The sequence below is a fragment of the Myxine glutinosa genome, chromosome 12 (genome assembly GCF_964187855.1).
Source record: "Myxine glutinosa chromosome 12, kmMyxGlut1.1, whole genome shotgun sequence".
Classification (NCBI taxonomy): domain Eukaryota; kingdom Metazoa; phylum Chordata; class Myxini; order Myxiniformes; family Myxinidae; genus Myxine; species Myxine glutinosa.
In genome coordinates this window covers 13,264,479-13,279,592 of record NC_136272.1, presented here as the reverse complement: position 1 = coordinate 13,279,592, position 15,114 = coordinate 13,264,479, and the positions used below count along the sequence as shown (strand labels likewise).

Genomic DNA, 15,114 nt, shown 5'->3' with positions numbered 1-15,114 from the left:
CGAGGCAGGGGCATGAGAGCCGAGGCAGGGGCATGAGAGCCGAGGCAGGGGCATGAGAGCTGAGGCAGGGGAATGAGAGCTGAGGCAGGGGCATGAGAGTCGGGGCAGGGGAATGAGAGTCGGGGCAGGGGAATGAGAGCTGAGCCAGGGGCATGAGAGTCGAGGCAGGGGGCATGAGAGCCGAGGCAGGGGCATGAGAGCCGAGGCAGGGGCATGAGAGCTGAGGCAGGGGAATGAGAGCTGAGGCAGGGGCATGAGAGTCGGGGCAGGGGAATGAGAGTCGAGGCAGGGGGCATGAGAGTCGAGGCAGGGGCATGAGAGTCGAGGCAGGGGGGCATGAGAGTCGAGGCAGGGGCATGAGAGCCGAGGCAGGGGCATGAGAGCCGAGGCAGGGGCATGAGAGCCGAGGCAGGGGCATGAGAGCTGAGGCAGGGGAATGAGAGCTGAGGCAGGGGCATGAGAGTCGGGGCAGGGGAATGAGAGTCGGGGCAGGGGAATGAGAGCTGAGGCAGGGGCATGAGAGTCGAGGCAGGGGGCATGAGAGCCGAGGCAGGGGCATGAGAGCCGAGGCAAGGGCATGAGAGCTGAGGCAGGGGCATGAGAGTCGGGGCAGGGGAATGAGAGTTGAGGCAGGGTCATGAGAGCCGAGGCAGGGGCATGAGAGTCAGGGCAGGGGAATGAGAGCCGAGGCAGGGGAATGAGAGCCGAGGCAGGGGCAGGAGAGTCAGGGCAAGGGTATGAGAGCCGAGGCAGGGGCATGAGAGTCGGGGCAGGGGAATGAGAGTTGAGGCAGGGGCATGAGAGCCGAGGCAGGGGAATGAGAGTCAGGGCAGGGGAATGAGAGCCGAGGCAGGGGAATGAGAGTTGAGGCAGGGGCATGAGAGCTGAGGCAGGGGAATGAGAGTTGAGGCAGGGGCATGAGAGCTGAGGCAGGGGAATGAGAGCCGAGGCAGGGGCATGAGAGCCGAGGCAGGGGCATGAGAGCTGAGGCAGGGGAATGAGAGCTGAGGCAGGGGCATGAGAGTCGGGGCAGGGGAATGAGAGTCGAGGCAGGGGGCATGAGAGTCGAGGCGGGGGCATGAGAGTCGAGGCAGGGGGGCATGAGAGTCGAGGCAGGGGCATGAGAGCCGAGGCAGGGGCATGAGAGCCGAGGCAGGGGCATGAGAGCTGAGGCAGGGGAATGAGAGCTGAGGCAGGGGCATGAGAGTCGGGGCAGGGGAATGAGAGTCGGGGCAGGGGAATGAGAGCTGAGGCAGGGGCATGAGAGTCGAGGCAGGGGGCATGAGAGCCGAGGCAGGGGCATGAGAGCCGAGGCAGGGGCATGAGAGCTGAGGCAGGGGAATGAGAGCTGAGGCAGGGGCATGAGAGTCGGGGCAGGGGAATGAGAGCCGAAGCAGGGGTGAGAGTCGAGGCAGGGGCATGAGAGTCGAGGCAGGGGGGCATGAGAGCCGAGGCAGGGGCATGAGAGACGAGGCAGGGGCATGAGAGCCGAGGCAGGGGCATGAGAGCTGAGGCAGGGGAATGAGAGCTGAGGCAGGGGCATGAGAGTCGGGGCAGGGGAATGAGAGTCGGGGCAGGGGAATGAGAGCTGAGGCAGGGGCATGAGAGTCGAGGCAGGGGCATGAGAGTCGAGGCAGGGGGCATGAGAGCCGAGGCAGGGGCATGAGAGCCGAGGCAGGGGCATGAGAGCCGAGGCAGGGGCATGAGAGCTGAGGCAGGGGAATGAGAGCTGAGGCAGGGGCATGAGAGCTGAGGCAGGGGCATGAGAGTCGGGGCAGGGGCATGAGAGTCGGGGCAGGGGAATGAGAGCTGAGGCAGGGGCATGAGAGTCGAGGCAGGGGCATGAGAGCCGAGGCAGGGGCATGAGAGTCGGGGCAGGGGAATGAGAGTTGAGGCAGGGGCATGAGAGCCGAGGCAGGGGCATGAGAGTCAGGACAGGGGAATGAGAGCCGAGGCAGGGGAATGAGAGCCGAGGCAGGGGCATGAGAGTCAGGGCAAGGGTATGAGAGCCGAGGCAGGGGCATGAGAGTCGGGGCAGGTGAATGAGAGTTGAGGCAGGGGCATGAGAGCCGAGGCAGGGGCATGAGAGTCAGGGCAGGGGAATGAGAGCCGAGGCAGGGGAAAAATGATGCCGAGGCAGGGGCATGAGAGCTGAGGCCGGGGCATGAGAGCCGAGGCAGGGGAATGAGAGCTGAGGCAGGGGCATGAGAGTCGAGGCAGGGGGCATGAGAGCCGAGGCAGGGGCATGAGAGCCGAGGCAGGGGCATGAGAGCTGAGGCAGGGGCATGAGAGCCGAGGCAGGGGAATGAGAGCTGAGGCAGGGGCATGAGAGTCGGGGCAGGGGAATGAGAGTTGAGGCAGGGGCATGGGAGCCGAGGCAGGGGCACGAGAGTCAGGGCAGGGGAATGAGAGCCGAGGCAGGGGAATGAGAGCCGAGGCAGGGGCATGAGAGTCGGGGCAGGGGAATGAGAGCCGGGGCAGGGGCATGAGAGCCGGGGCAGGGGCATGAGAGTCGGGGCAGGGGAATGAGAGTCGGGGCAGGGGAATGAGAGCCGAGGCAGGGGAATGAGAGCCGAGGCAGGGGCATGAGAGTCAGGGCAAGGGTATGAGAGCCGAGGCAGGGGCATGAGAGTCGGGGCAGGGGAATGAGAGCCGAGGCAGGGGCATGAGAGCCGAGGCAGGGGCATGAGAGTCAGGGCAAGGGTATGAGAGCTGAGGCAGGGGCATGAGAGTCGGGGCAGGGGAATGAGAGTCGGGGCAGGGGAATGAGAGCTGAGCCAGGGGCATGAGAGTCGAGGCAGGGGGCATGAGAGCCGAGGCAGGGGCATGAGAGCCGAGGCAGGGGCATGAGAGCTGAGGCAGGGGAATGAGAGCTGAGGCAGGGGCATGAGAGTCGGGGCAGGGGAATGAGAGTCGAGGCAGGGGGCATGAGAGTCGAGGCAGGGGCATGAGAGTCGAGGCAGGGGGGCATGAGAGTCGAGGCAGGGGCATGAGAGCCGAGGCAGGGGCATGAGAGCCGAGGCAGGGGCATGAGAGCTGAGGCAGGGGAATGAGAGCTGAGGCAGGGGCATGAGAGTCGGGGCAGGGGAATGAGAGTCGGGGCAGGGGAATGAGAGCTGAGGCAGGGGCATGAGAGTCGAGGCAGGGGGCATGAGAGCCGAGGCAGGGGCATGAGAGCCGAGGCAAGGGCATGAGAGCTGAGGCAGGGGCATGAGAGTCGGGGCAGGGGAATGAGAGTTGAGGCAGGGTCATGAGAGCCGAGGCAGGGGCATGAGAGTCAGGGCAGGGGAATGAGAGCCGAGGCAGGGGAATGAGAGCCGAGGCAGGGGCAGGAGAGTCAGGGCAAGGGTATGAGAGCCGAGGCAGGGGCATGAGAGTCGGGGCAGGGGAATGAGAGTTGAGGCAGGGGCATGAGAGCCGAGGCAGGGGAATGAGAGTCAGGGCAGGGGAATGAGAGCCGAGGCAGGGGAATGAGAGTTGAGGCAGGGGCATGAGAGCTGAGGCAGGGGAATGAGAGTTGAGGCAGGGGCATGAGAGCTGAGGCAGGGGAATGAGAGCCGAGGCAGGGGCATGAGAGCCGAGGCAGGGGCATGAGAGCTGAGGCAGGGGAATGAGAGCTGAGGCAGGGGCATGAGAGTCGGGGCAGGGGAATGAGAGTCGAGGCAGGGGGGCATGAGAGTCGAGGCAGGGGCATGAGAGTCGAGGCAGGGGGGCATGAGAGTCGAGGCAGGGGCATGAGAGCCGAGGCAGGGGCATGAGAGCCGAGGCAGGGGCATGAGAGCTGAGGCAGGGGAATGAGAGCTGAGGCAGGGGCATGAGAGTCGGGGCAGGGGAATGAGAGTCGGGGCAGGGGAATGAGAGCTGAGGCAGGGGCATGAGAGTCGAGGCAGGGGGCATGAGAGCCGAGGCAGGGGCATGAGAGCCGAGGCAGGGGCATGAGAGCTGAGGCAGGGGAATGAGAGCTGAGGCAGGGGCATGAGAGTCGGGGCAGGGGAATGAGAGCCGAAGCAGGGGTGAGAGTCGAGGCAGGGGCATGAGAGTCGAGGCAGGGGGGCATGAGAGCCGAGGCAGGGGCATGAGAGACGAGGCAGGGGCATGAGAGCTGAGGCAGGGGAATGAGAGCTGAGGCAGGGGCATGAGAGTCGGGGCAGGGGAATGAGAGTCGGGGCAGGGGAATGAGAGCTGAGGCAGGGGCATGAGAGTCGAGGCAGGGGCATGAGAGTCGAGGCAGGGGGCATGAGAGCCGAGGCAGGGGCATGAGAGCCGAGGCAGGGGCATGAGAGCCGAGGCAGGGGCATGAGAGCTGAGGCAGGGGAATGAGAGCTGAGGCAGGGGAATGAGAGCTGAGGCAGGGGCATGAGAGTCGGGGCAGGGGCATGAGAGTCGGGGCAGGGGAATGAGAGCTGAGGCAGGGGCATGAGAGTCGAGGCAGGGGCATGAGAGCCGAGGCAGGGGCATGAGAGTCGGGGCAGGGGAATGAGAGTTGAGGCAGGGGCATGAGAGCCGAGGCAGGGGCATGAGAGTCAGGACAGGGGAATGAGAGCCGAGGCAGGGGAATGAGAGCCGAGGCAGGGGCATGAGAGTCAGGGCAAGGGTATGAGAGCCGAGGCAGGGGCATGAGAGTCGGGGCAGGTGAATGAGAGTTGAGGCAGGGGCATGAGAGCCGAGGCAGGGGCATGAGAGTCAGGGCAGGGGAATGAGAGCCGAGGCAGGGGAAAAATGATGCCGAGGCAGGGGCATGAGAGCTGAGGCCGGGGCATGAGAGCCGAGGCAGGGGAATGAGAGCTGAGGCAGGGGCATGAGAGTCGAGGCAGGGGGCATGAGAGCCGAGGCAGGGGCATGAGAGCCGAGGCAGGGGCATGAGAGCTGAGGCAGGGGCATGAGAGCCGAGGCAGGGGAATGAGAGCTGAGGCAGGGGCATGAGAGTCGGGGCAGGGGAATGAGAGTTGAGGCAGGGGCATGGGAGCCGAGGCAGGGGCACGAGAGTCAGGGCAGGGGAATGAGAGCCGAGGCAGGGGAATGAGAGCCGAGGCAGGGGAATGAGAGCCGGGGCAGGGGCATGAGAGCCGGGGCAGGGGCATGAGAGTCGGGGCAGGGGAATGAGAGTCGGGGCAGGGGAATGAGAGCCGAGGCAGGGGAATGAGAGCCGAGGCAGGGGCATGAGAGTCAGGGCAAGGGTATGAGAGCCGAGGCAGGGGCATGAGAGTCGGGGCAGGGGAATGAGAGCCGAGGCAGGGGCATGAGAGCCGAGGCAGGGGCATGAGAGTCAGGGCAAGGGTATGAGAGCCGAGGCAGGGGCATGAGAGTCAGGGCAAGGGTATGAGAGCCGAGGCAGGGGCATGAGAGTCGGGGCAGGGGAATGAGAGCCGAGGCAGGGGCATGACAGTCGGGGCAGGGGTATGAGAGCCGAGGCAGGGGCATGAGAGTCAGGGCAAGGGTATGAGAGCCGAGGCAGGGGCATGAGAGTCAGGGCAGGGGAATGAGAGTCAGGGCAGGGGAATGAGAGTCGGGGCAGGGGAATGAGAGCCGAGGCAGGGGCATGAGAGTCAGGGCAAGGGTATGAGACCCGAGGCAGGGGCATGAGAGTCGGGGCAGGGGCATGAGAGCCGAGGTGGGGTGAGAGTCGAGGTGGGTGCGTGGGGCAAGGGTCAATGTGTAAGGTCTTGTAAAGTCACAAAGTTACTCTTCACTGTGTCAGAGCAAAGGACCATGACCCACAGTTTTTGGGGGTTGGGTGGGCATGGGCAGCCAAGTGTGCGGTTCTTGACGAAAAAAATGAAATGGTAACATTTCGTGCACTTTGAGGGTTTAACTTTTCCCTCAAGATCCTCGGACATTTTCACACGTTTTAATCAGAACGTTGTACAAATATTTGAAGAGTTGATGATTTTACTATTTGAAGATGATGCTGCTGAGTTTGTTCCCACAAAACCAGTTTAATAACAATCCTTTTTGTTCAGACACAAAGTCCACACCCCAATCATCATGGTACACGCATTGGTACATGGTACATCATGGTGCATCAGGTATTAGTATCACACAAAAAGGAGCTCATTCCACCTGTGCACAAGTCATGAAGCACTGAGGCCAACAACAATGAATGATTTCACGAGAATGTTGTCAATAGGAATGACACGATTTCTGAAGGTCGACACTGACTTCCTGAGCAATTGTTGGAAAAAAAACATCACACGATGATTCACAAAGGTTTGGGAAGTGCTGAGCCAGCAAATAAGGCCCAACAGCTATTTAAGGCGTTAGTATAGCAAACTGATTTTATGCGAAGATGACTCAACAAAATTTCTCCACAAAGTTCAACAATTCACGTTGCAACAGGAGGATTGAAATAAACGACACTTACAGAACAGATGAAAACACCCCGGTTCACACCCTGCTCTGGCTCGCACGATGCTTTGGTTCACACGATGCTTTGGTTCAAGCCCTGCTTCGGCTCACACCCTACTCCGGCTCACAACCTGCTTCAGCTCACACCCTGCTCTGGCTCACACCATGCTCCGGCTCACACCCTGCTCCGGCTCACGCCCTGCTTCAGCTCACACCCTGCTCTGGCTCACACCATGCTCCGGCTCACACCCTGCTCCGGCTCACGCCCTGGTCTGGCTCACACCATGCTTTGGCTCACACCCTGCTTCGACTCACACCCTGCTTCGGCTCGCGCCCTGGTCTGGCTCACACCATGCTTTGGCTCACACCCTGCTTCGGCTCACGCCCTGCTCCAGGTCACGTCATGCTTCGGCTCACGCCCTGCTCTGCCTCACAACCTGCTTCGGCTCACAGCCTGCTTCAGCTCACACCCTGCTTCGGCTCACACCTGCTCTGACTCTCACCCTGCTCCAGCTCACACCATGCTCCGGCTCACAACCATGCTTCGGCGCACACCCTGCTCCGGCTGACACCATGCTTTGGCTCACGCCCTGCTCCGGCTCACAACCTGCTTCGGCCCACAGCTTGCTCAGGCTCACATCATGCTTTGGCTCACGGCCTGGTCCGGCTCACAACCTGCTTCGGCTCACAGCTTGCTTCGGCTGACACCCTGCTTCGGCTCACATCTGCTCTGGCTCACACCCTGCTCCGGCTCACACCATGCTCCGGCTCACACCATGCTTCAGCGCACACCCTGCTCCGGCTCACACCATGCTTTGGCTCACGGCCTGGTCCGGCTCACAACCTGCTTCGGCTCACACCCTGCTTCAGCTCACACCCTGCTCCGGCTCACACCATGCTTTGGCTCACGGCCTGGTCCGGCTCACAACCTGCTGCGGCTCACAGCTTGCTCAGGCTCACACCCTGATTCGGCTCACACCCTGCTTCAGCTCACGCCCTGGTCTGGCTTACACCATGCTTTGGCTCATGCCCTGCTTTGGCTCACGCCCTGCTCCGGCTCACAACCTGCTTCGGCTCACAGCTTGCTCAGGCTCACACCCAGCTTCGGCTCACAGCTCGCTCAGGCTCACACCCACCTTCGGCTCACACCCTGCTCAGGCTCACAACCTAGTTTTAAAATGGTAGCCGCTATAACTTCAATGGATACATCAGGGTAGTTTCATTGTATGCAAGTGGGGAAAGGGGTTAAGCTTGTGTGACCCGACAGCCTCGCGCTGTGTTCACGAACCTGATCGCTGGAGAGGTTCCACACACCATTTAGCTCGTCATAAACCTGTTCTTGCGGAAGCAAGCATAGCTGCTTGTTCCGTATGATTGCGCCTCTCAGCTTCAGATCTCGGTACATCTTAGAGGTGCCATACGCTCTGGAACAAAGATGGATCAAAGAAAGAATAATGAAAAATGACAAAAGTCTAATGGAAAATAATGAAGTAAATAAATAATTAAATCTTATAAATGAGACACTTGAGGCTGAAGCTGCTCATCGTGGGAATCATGTGGCCCAATGCTTGGTAATGAAGGCATAACCGAACGGTGTACAAGCCATGACGTGCATTGACGTCTCATCATCAATGTACGAAACTCTTAAAAAGTGTCGGTTCTACAAACGCAGTCTCTTAGCTAAGGTCAGAATCCCGGATATGTCACCACTCTGGTGCAGTACACTCAAATGAAAGTTCAGGAATTTATTAAGTATGCCGGTGATAACTTGCCACCTCTTAACGAATCTACATGTCTCTCAGACAACATTGACCAACTTTTATCCACTCATCCCAACTGTCTCTTCCTCCTAATATATGGTGATTTCAACTGATGCCATGCTGGGTGTCGGTGCCCCTCTCACCAGCAATGGCACTGCAGGAAAGGACTTCTGTGACTCCACGGGACTCAATCCATGGATTTCAGACCCGGGTTTGTCCCATTGGCAAATCCTCCCTTATGGAAATGGCGATGATAAAACTTCCCCACAAATGTCTCCTGCTCTTCCCCTGCTCCAATTGGATCACGTGATCATCTGCTCGTGCAGGTCAACATCTCTGGCTATTCTCAGGGAGCTGCCTCAGTACCGGCGAGTCTGGCATTTCACTCGAGCAGATTGGCAGAGACTGCAAGCAGCCTTCTCTCTTCAGGACTGGTCTCCTATATCTACCGCACCGGATATTAACTCTTCCTGGGAATTCTTCCACAGAATCCTGCTCTCGCTGATGCACAGATTCATCCCATCTCGTCTTCAGTTGTCTTACCCTTCCTCCCGTCCATGGTACACTGAATCTTGTGGTGAGGCAGTTGCCCTGAAACAACTTGCCTTTGCCTCTTGGAAGGCTAATCCAACTGAAGGAAATCTCAGTTCCTTCCACCAAGCTCGGAACAAGTGTGTGTCTACCCTCAGGAGTGCCAGGAAGCACTATCTCTCCTCACTCAAGAATGAACTCTCAAACCTGTCTCCCTCCTCTAACACCAGGTGGTGCCTTATTAAATCTGTCTCTGGTGTATGTTCCCCTTCCGTCCCTTCCCTCAATTCAAACAGCACCACAGGCGACTCCACTCGTGTGAAGGCCGAATTCCTCAATCCTACGGCCCAACCCCTCACACTACCCAGTTATACCCAACTACTCCTGACTCTTATTCTTTTGCATCTGAGAAGGTGGAGAGGTTTCTTTCAAACCTCGACTCTGATTGTGTAACTGGCTCTCCTGCTCTTGCACGTCTTCCCTCTGCTCTTTTCATCGGACATGCCATCTCGATAAACACATCTTGGACATTCTACTGTTTAACATCCCGCACTTGCTCTCCTCACTCTCTGCTTATGGCATTCTAGGCCAACGCTTATGGTTTACTGACTTTCTCTACCCCCGTGGCCGATGTGGCTCTCAATGGAATCCTGACATCTCCTCTCCCTGTCAAGGCCGGAGTCCCCCCAGGCCCAAGGCAGTGTTCTGGGCCACACTTCATATCTCCTTGCTGATGATAACGTTTACTCCGCACTCTGCTGTGACATCCCTCATCCTCCAGACAGGCAGCGGCCTCTTCCCTCTATTCCGACCTTGACAAAATCAAAATATGCTCAAACACTTGTAATATGTCCTTCAATCCTGACAAATCTTACCCTTTCACTATCTCTCTCTGAAAGGACCGTCTGACAAACCCTCCCATCTACTTTCTAACCCATCATCTTGAAGAAGTTCAGCCACTGAAACTTTTAGACCTCACCAGCAGTCTTTATCTTTCTTGGGAAAAACACAAGCCAAGTTGGTCTCCAAAGGCAATGCAACCTCCATCGTGCAAACTCCTTCCTTCGCACTCCTGAACTCTTGTCCACCCACAAGGCCTTGATCCGCAGCTTGATGGAGTACTGCTCTCCCCTCTGGGCTGGCGCTCCTGCCTCGCATCTTGCTTACCTTGACGCTGTGGAAGCTCCCATGATGAAGCTTCGTCTTTGGGCCTATCACTTTCACAACACAGATGAGGTCGGTTGTCTCATTTTCCTCTACTACCTCCTTTCTGGTGTTACACCCTCTGCCCCGTTTCATGCTATGTCCCCTCCAAATCTCCCTCCAACCCAGGTTTCTGCAGGGCGCACGTGGTCTGCCAGCAACCCCCTTTTGGTGAAACTCCCAAAATCCAGAATCACTTTTACCATGTTGTATGCAGCCTGTGGCTGCTGGTTACATCATTGCTGAGAGTGCAGCTGTGCCGCTGATGCAGTGCACCCGTAATCCGGTACTCATTTTGCCGACCTCGGAAGGATAACAGACTGAGTCAACCCACCTGGTGTTATTTAACGGCATGACAAGGGCTCAAACTCAAGACCCTAACATCTTAACCTATACTGTTAGGCCAATACCAGGCTTAATCCTGAATCACTGCTCACCTGAACTCATTCATTCCTCTTTTTCCAACCTGGAGAACCAACTTTCTCTGTCTCTAGAAATCTGATTCTTTCCTCCAGGTATTCAAGCTGTTCAACACCAAATCACATCCCCATCCACAACCATGATGTTTTATACCCCCACCTCCTTCCAAATTTCCAGTTTTTCCTTCCTGAAAGTTTCCTTCTGTATCCCATGCATCCTCCACAACCCAGAATTTTTCTCCACATCCCATATTTACTCACGCCAGGGAGTAATGCATTCGATCGTGTGTGTGTGTGTGCGTGTGTGTGTGCGTGTGTTTGTGAACAAGATATCTGGAAAAGTTCTGAACGGATTTGGATGGAAGTTGGTGGGATGATTGCCCTTGGGATAAGGAAGAATTGACTAGTTTTTGGTGAAGCTCAGGATATTATTCCGGATCCAGGAATTTTTTGAAGGATTGTTTACCATTGGAAGACAGGGCTCATTTTTTTTAACATTATCTTCTATATATTCTATATTTAACATTGTGATGTGAAAATAGTTTTCATATTTGTTGTAAATGTAGTTTAAACTCGTGGTTATGCGTTAGAGCGGTGTATTGTTTAGCAGCGTCGTCTTCAATGTTCATTTTTTTTTCTAATAAAGACATATTCTGTCATTTTAAAACCACCAAACTGTGTATTCGGTTTCCCCGTTTCATAAAATGTATCGTTTGATACGTATAATGCTTTAAAACGTTTTTTTGTTTTTTTTTGTTTTAACCTAAGAAGAGATATCAACATTTACCTCAGCGAATGTCAATCGCGGTGTCAGGATTTGATGAACTTATAAAGACTTAGGTGAGTTATAAGTGTGACCAGCATGTGCACGGGATTCTTCCCAGAATGAGTGGTCGCATTAGCTTGTACGACTTTGAGCGAGTTTTGTTTTGACGTTTGGGCCAGTTTTACATGTTGTATCCCTAAGGAATGAAACGAACGTTTTCCTGGCTTACAATTTTATTTGAACTCACACATGCCTCAAAATACACTCACTTATATAGAATTGAACGCTGAATCCGAAAATGTAAGTGAAATTGCCTTGTTTTTTTTTTTACATTATCTTCTACATATTCTAAATATATATCTGTGCAGTGTCTGTCTGGTGTTGTCTTGTCTTGTGTTGTCACTGAACTACTCCCTCAAACTTTTGTGAAATCGTACGATTCCAACTTGACCCACGGCGGGAGTATGCGCTCTACTGAGTGGCGTTCTAGTTGTCCAAGTGTCCATCTATTTTGTCCGTCAAGCCTGCTGAAGGTGCGTTCTGCCCCCCCTCCCCCCCCCCTCTTTTTATGACGTTCCTTTTGTGATGTCACGTCCTGGTCCGTTATGAGGCAATGACGGACATTTGTGGCACCAAGATGCTGCTTTTGATCCAGATCATATTCCATCAGGAATCGAACCTAGGCCTCGCACCTTCTACCATTGCGCTATCCCGTCGGTTCGGAATGAAATAGGTTGTGATGGATCTGTCTGTTTACTTGTTTTGCTGTTACCCAGCACACCTGTGCACGGCCATGACGGAGGAGAAGAGCCTCGGACTGCCGGTCACCAGGTTGGTGAAAATGAACTCGAACCGGGTGTTGTTGCACTTGGTAAGGATGTACAGCGCCTCCGTCTGTCCGCGGAGTTTCTGCAGACACATAACGTTTGTGATGCCACGTGGAGGTGAAGGTCCAGTCCGATGTACGTTATTTGCTCGGTGAATAATTTCCACCGTTTGATGGAATCCACTCACCGAGTTCGCCATTCTTGTTGAGATGTTGATGATGCAGTTGTAGCCGATTGCTGCGGGATACAAAGAACACAAGGGTTTCAAAAAGAAGAAGAAGAAGATTGCTTCATAGGTGGAGCAGAAAAATTAAAACTGAGAAAAGGAGGATAATGCGAAAGAATAAAAGAAAGAATCATGACCTTTTTAACCCCTAAATAACCGCATTCCCAAGCACTCCCCTTTTCCAGGTTATTGTGACTTACCCCCTCTCTCTTCCCCCATTTTGATTGTTCGTTTGTCGGTTGACTTTTTCCTTTTCTGTTTCATCTCCACTTTCCCCTTCCTCTTCTTGCTGTGATTCATTCAGTTCGTGCACAGCTCGTTCACCCTCCATGTGTCCTTCTCTCCCTCCCCTTGATCTCACTCTCACTCTGCTGTTGGTGTTTTCCCAATTTCCATTTTGTTCCCTTCCATTCTGCTCTCGCTCTTCCATGAGCCTCGATCATGTATACAAAAAATATTGGCAATGCCACTGGGCTCACCTGGTAGAACCAGGGAACCATTGGAAGGTAGGGATGACCCGCGACATTTGTAACGACAATAAAGTAAATGCCTATTTTGGGGGGTAAACCCCTGGTTTTTTTTTACTGCTGTGACCAAACAAACTCAAAGGTGATGAAGTTTGTGGTCAAGTTTCATCGAAATTGTGTATGTGCTTTCAAAGAAGTTCCGAGTGTTTACATACAGCTTGACTGACTCACTGCCTGACAGCCTGGAGGCTCACTGCCTGACTGACTCACTGCCTGACAGCCTGGAGGCTCACTGCCTGACTGACTCAATGCCTGACAGATTCACTGCCTGACAGCCTGACTGACTCACTGCCTGACTGACTCAATGCCTGACAGACTCACTGCCTGACAGCCTGACTGACTCACTGTCTGGATGACACACTGCCTGACAGACTAAATGCCTGACAGACTCACTGCCTGACAGACTCACTGCCTGACAGCCTGACTGACTCACTGCCTGACTGACTCACTGCCTGACAGACTCACTGCCTGACAGCCTGACTGACTCACTGTCTGGATGACTCACTGCCTGACAGCCTGACTGACTCACAGCCTGGACGACTCTACCTGACAGCCTGACAGCCTGACTGACTCACTGCCTGACAGACTAATTGACTGACTGACTCACTGCCTCACAGGCTGACTGACTCATTGACTGACGGACTCACTGCCTGACTGACTGACTGACTCACTGCCTGACTGACTCACTGCCTGACTGACTCACTGCCTGACAGCCTGACTACCTGACAGCCTGACTGACTCACTGCCTGACAGACACACTGCCTGACAGCCTGACCGACTCATTGACTGACTGACTCACTGCCTGACTGACTCACTGCCTCACTGACTCACAGCCTGACTGACTTACTGCCTGACAGCCTGACTGACTCACTGCCTGACTGACTCACTGCCTGACTGACTCACTGCCTGACAGCCTGACTGACTGACTAACTGCCTGACTGACTCACTGCCTGACAGCCTGACTGACTCACTGCCTGACAGCCCGACTGACTCACTGCCTGACAGACACACTGCCTGACAGCCTGACTGACTCATTGACTGACTGACTCACTGCCTCACTGACTCACTGCCTCACTGACTCACAGCCTGACTGACTCACTGCCTGACAGCCTGACTGACTCACTGCCTGACAGCCTGCCTGACTCATTGACTGACTGACTCACTGCCTGACAGCCTGACTGACTCACTGCCTGACTGACTCACTGCCTGACTGACTCACTGCCTGACAGCCTGACTGACTCATTGACTGAATGACTGACTCACTGCCTGACTGACTCACTGCCTGACAGCCTGACTGACTCATTGACTGAATGACTGACTCACTGCCTGACTGACTCACAGCCTGACAGCCTGACTGACTCACTGCCTGACAGACTGATTGCCTGACAGACTCACTGCCTGACAGCCTGACTGACCCACAGCCTGACTGACTCACTGCCTGACTGACTCACAGCCTGATTGAATCACAGCCTGACGGACTCACTGCCTGACAGACGGACACTGCACAGTGTTAATACCTCCCCTGAACAACGTTTGTTCCAGGTGAGCTAAAAAGGGTAGGAGGAAGAGCTGTTATGTTGAAGGTAAAGGGAGGTGAGGAACCAGCCATGTATATAAATATATCATCCACGAAATGTTCGGATCGGTTGGGGAGGAGGGGATGTTAAAAATTCGCCAATTTGCAAACGTAATAAATAAATGGCGCCTTTAAATAAAAGACAGAAAAAGAAATAAATCTTACAGAGGTTGACCCTGGAGAGGGACAGCGAGTGCCAAATGATTCTCAAGTTCGTAACCATAAGTCGCCCTGAAAAGGCAACACAACACGAGACGTTTGTTAGGCCTACACACACCGGCATGATGGATCAAACGACCTCTTCCTGTTTGTGTGTGTACACGTGTCGTACTACTAATACTATACTACATACTATATCATGTCGTTCTTTCTCTCCCATTACCTCGAACGCCATTGTTTCCTTTGGTGTCCTCTATGGAGTCCAAACAATCAATGAGCATCTCTCCTGAGCGCATCCTCATGTGTCTGCATGAAAATCAAATGCAGGGAAATATATTATACATATATATATATATATGTACAGACGCGGTGCGAAATAGTAACGTTTTAAAAAGGGCAGACAGATAAGGAAGGAATACAGGACGAGATTAAGACAGCGAGTCGGATAGACAGGTAGAGACAGAGGACTAACTGTTGTGTGATGTCAAAACGAACATCCCGATCTTCCCACAGCGGCTCCAAGCAGGCCGCCATGACGGCTTCGCTGTGTCACCATGGAGACTGGATTCTTCTTCTTATTTTGGCATTGAAAATTCTTCTTCTTCTTAGGAATAATAACCAATCTTATGGGGGGTTTTCGCTATGTTATAGAATACTAGGGCATGCCCGTACTATATATAAGCTAGGACGTGCCCGTACGTGGGTGCCCGTTCCTTGCCAAAAAAAAAAAAAAAAAAAATTTGTGTAGGGGTGTGTGTGTGTAAACATCCTAGGG

At 54.7% G+C, this 15,114-nt stretch overlaps 1 protein-coding gene across 5 annotated transcripts in view; it reads right to left on the bottom strand.

Annotated features, from left to right (window-relative positions):
• Positions 1-15,114, bottom strand: part of BBS5 (Bardet-Biedl syndrome 5) — a 92,396-nt gene that overhangs the window by 41,534 nt on the left and 35,748 nt on the right. For 2 of the 5 annotated variants that reach the window (XM_068133258.2, XM_068133262.2), the window contains exons 1-6: positions 14,812-14,890; positions 14,563-14,645; positions 14,346-14,411; positions 12,039-12,088; positions 11,806-11,933; positions 7,634-7,769 (exon numbers count right to left, since the gene is read on the bottom strand). In XM_068133258.2, coding sequence (XP_067989359.2) covers positions 7,634-7,769; positions 11,806-11,933; positions 12,039-12,088; positions 14,346-14,411; positions 14,563-14,645; positions 14,812-14,873 — 525 coding nt within the window. In that variant the 5' untranslated portion in view covers positions 14,874-14,890. Of the gene's footprint in view, positions 1-7,633; positions 7,770-11,805; positions 11,934-12,038; positions 12,089-12,277; positions 12,353-14,345; positions 14,412-14,562; positions 14,646-14,811; positions 14,891-15,114 lie in introns of those variants that run through there. The other 3 variants (XM_068133259.2, XM_068133261.2, XM_068133263.2) reach the window with 2 other exon arrangements.